This window comes from Octopus bimaculoides, chromosome 3 (assembly GCF_001194135.2).
Source record: "Octopus bimaculoides isolate UCB-OBI-ISO-001 chromosome 3, ASM119413v2, whole genome shotgun sequence".
Lineage (NCBI taxonomy): Eukaryota > Metazoa > Mollusca > Cephalopoda > Octopoda > Octopodidae > Octopus > Octopus bimaculoides.
In genome coordinates, this window is record NC_068983.1 from 161,327,516 (window position 1) to 161,329,446 (window position 1,931).

At 30.2% G+C, this 1,931-nt stretch overlaps 1 protein-coding gene across 3 annotated transcripts in view; it reads left to right on the forward strand.

Annotated features, from left to right (window-relative positions):
• LOC106872464 (chordin-like protein 2) overlaps nt 1-1,247 on the forward strand; it is a 29,655-nt gene extending 28,408 nt beyond the window's left edge. For all 3 annotated transcript variants that reach the window (XM_014919475.2, XM_052966653.1, XM_014919474.2), the window contains one exon: nt 977-1,247. In XM_014919475.2, coding sequence (XP_014774961.1) covers nt 977-1,119 — 143 coding nt within the window. In that variant the 3' untranslated portion in view covers nt 1,120-1,247. The remainder of the gene's footprint in view (nt 1-976) is intronic.
• Nucleotides 1,248-1,931: the final 684 nt, after the last annotated feature.

Here is a 1,931-nt window from a genome sequence, read left to right on the forward strand (position 1 = left end):
CTCTCTCTCTCTCTCTCTCTCTCTCTCTCTCCATATATATATATATATACAGCACAATGTACGTTTGAGAGCCTAAAATACATTTTAAGTATTTAGTTTGAGTACAGTTTTTAAGCCTATTTGTTATGCAGCTTTCAACAGTTGTGAAGGCATTTTATTTTCTTCTTATTCAGAAATATAAAAGTGATTGTGTTGACCATTAATCAGAGGCCACTCATGGAGGCAAAGTGGCTGAGTTTCTTTTGAGCATTAGGCCTCACAGAGACAAGGTGGCTAAGTTCCTTTTGAGCATTGGACCTCATGGGGGGAAAGTGACTGAGTTCCTTTGAGTGTTGAACCTCATAGAGGCAATAACAAAGACCTTTGGCATTATGTCGTGCTTGAGAAGAACACCCATCAAGCCAAGCAAAATCGCAGTCGTAGCAGATACTGGTGTCATGCAAATTGGCACTTGTGTCAGTGGCACGTAAATACACCCCAGTGTCACATATGGCACATGAAAGCACCCATTACACTCTTGAGTGATTGGTGTTAGGAAGGGCATCCAGCTGTAGAAAACCATGATTTTCATTTTGATGTTGATATATATATATATATATATATACACACACACATATGTATATATATATATATATATATATATATACACACACAAATACACATACATGCACATATACAACAGGATTCTTCCTGTCTCAATCTACCATATCCACTCACAAGGCTATAGTGGAAGACTATTGCCCAAAGTACCATGCTGTCAGACTGAACCCAAAACCACAAGGTTTGGAAGCAAGCTCTTTAGTCATACAACCACAGCCTACACCTACAGATAACACTAAAACTAATATTTTAACATGATATTAGCATGGAAATAATTAACTGTAAAATTCTTGTTTATGTCTTGTATATAACTTGCTTGTTTATCATTAGATTATCTTAAAGACTTTTCTGACATCTCAAATTCATTCATTTACAGAACGCTATGTAAATCGGTTCTCAAGGAAACTTAAAAAGCAAATTAACCGATGCAAGAAAACATGCCGGCAAAAGCGCGTGATGCGATTATTAAAACAGCTGAAACTGAAGAAAGTACGTTTCACAGAAATCTGCAAAAATTGACAAACACATAAAATGAGCTGACATCAACCAAAAAAGCTTTGCAATCAAACTTTGCCTCATAGCATGTATGTTTCAGTGTAGGTGTGCAAAATGCATGTATTAGTTTGAAGCTGTCTTTTCCACGTATATATATATATATATATATATATATATATATATATATATATATATATATATACACATATATATGCACACACATATATATACACACACACATATATATACATATATACATACATACACACATATATGTGCGTGTGTTTGTATATACATATGTCATGCATATACACACAGGCACGCACACAGATGTATATAGATTTATAGATATATGTGTGAGTGTGTGTGTGTATATATATATATATACATATATATTCATATATGTATGTGTGAGAGTGTGTGCTTCTTCATATATGTGTGTATGTGTGTGTGTGTTTATATGTATATATATATGTATATATATATATGTGTGTGTGTATATATATATATAATGTATATAATTTTGGATTTTGTCCCTAATAATATTATAATGTATATATATAATGTACCTATGTATTTAATGTACATATATATATATATATATATATATATATATATATATATATATATGTACATTAAATACATAGGTACATTATATATATACATATATATATACATATATATATATATATATATACTCATATATATATATGTATGTATATAAGAGAATATGTAACATATGAAGATACAAATATATATATTTATATATATTTGTATGTGAGTGATAATGCATATATATATATATATATATATATATATATATATGTGTGTGTGTG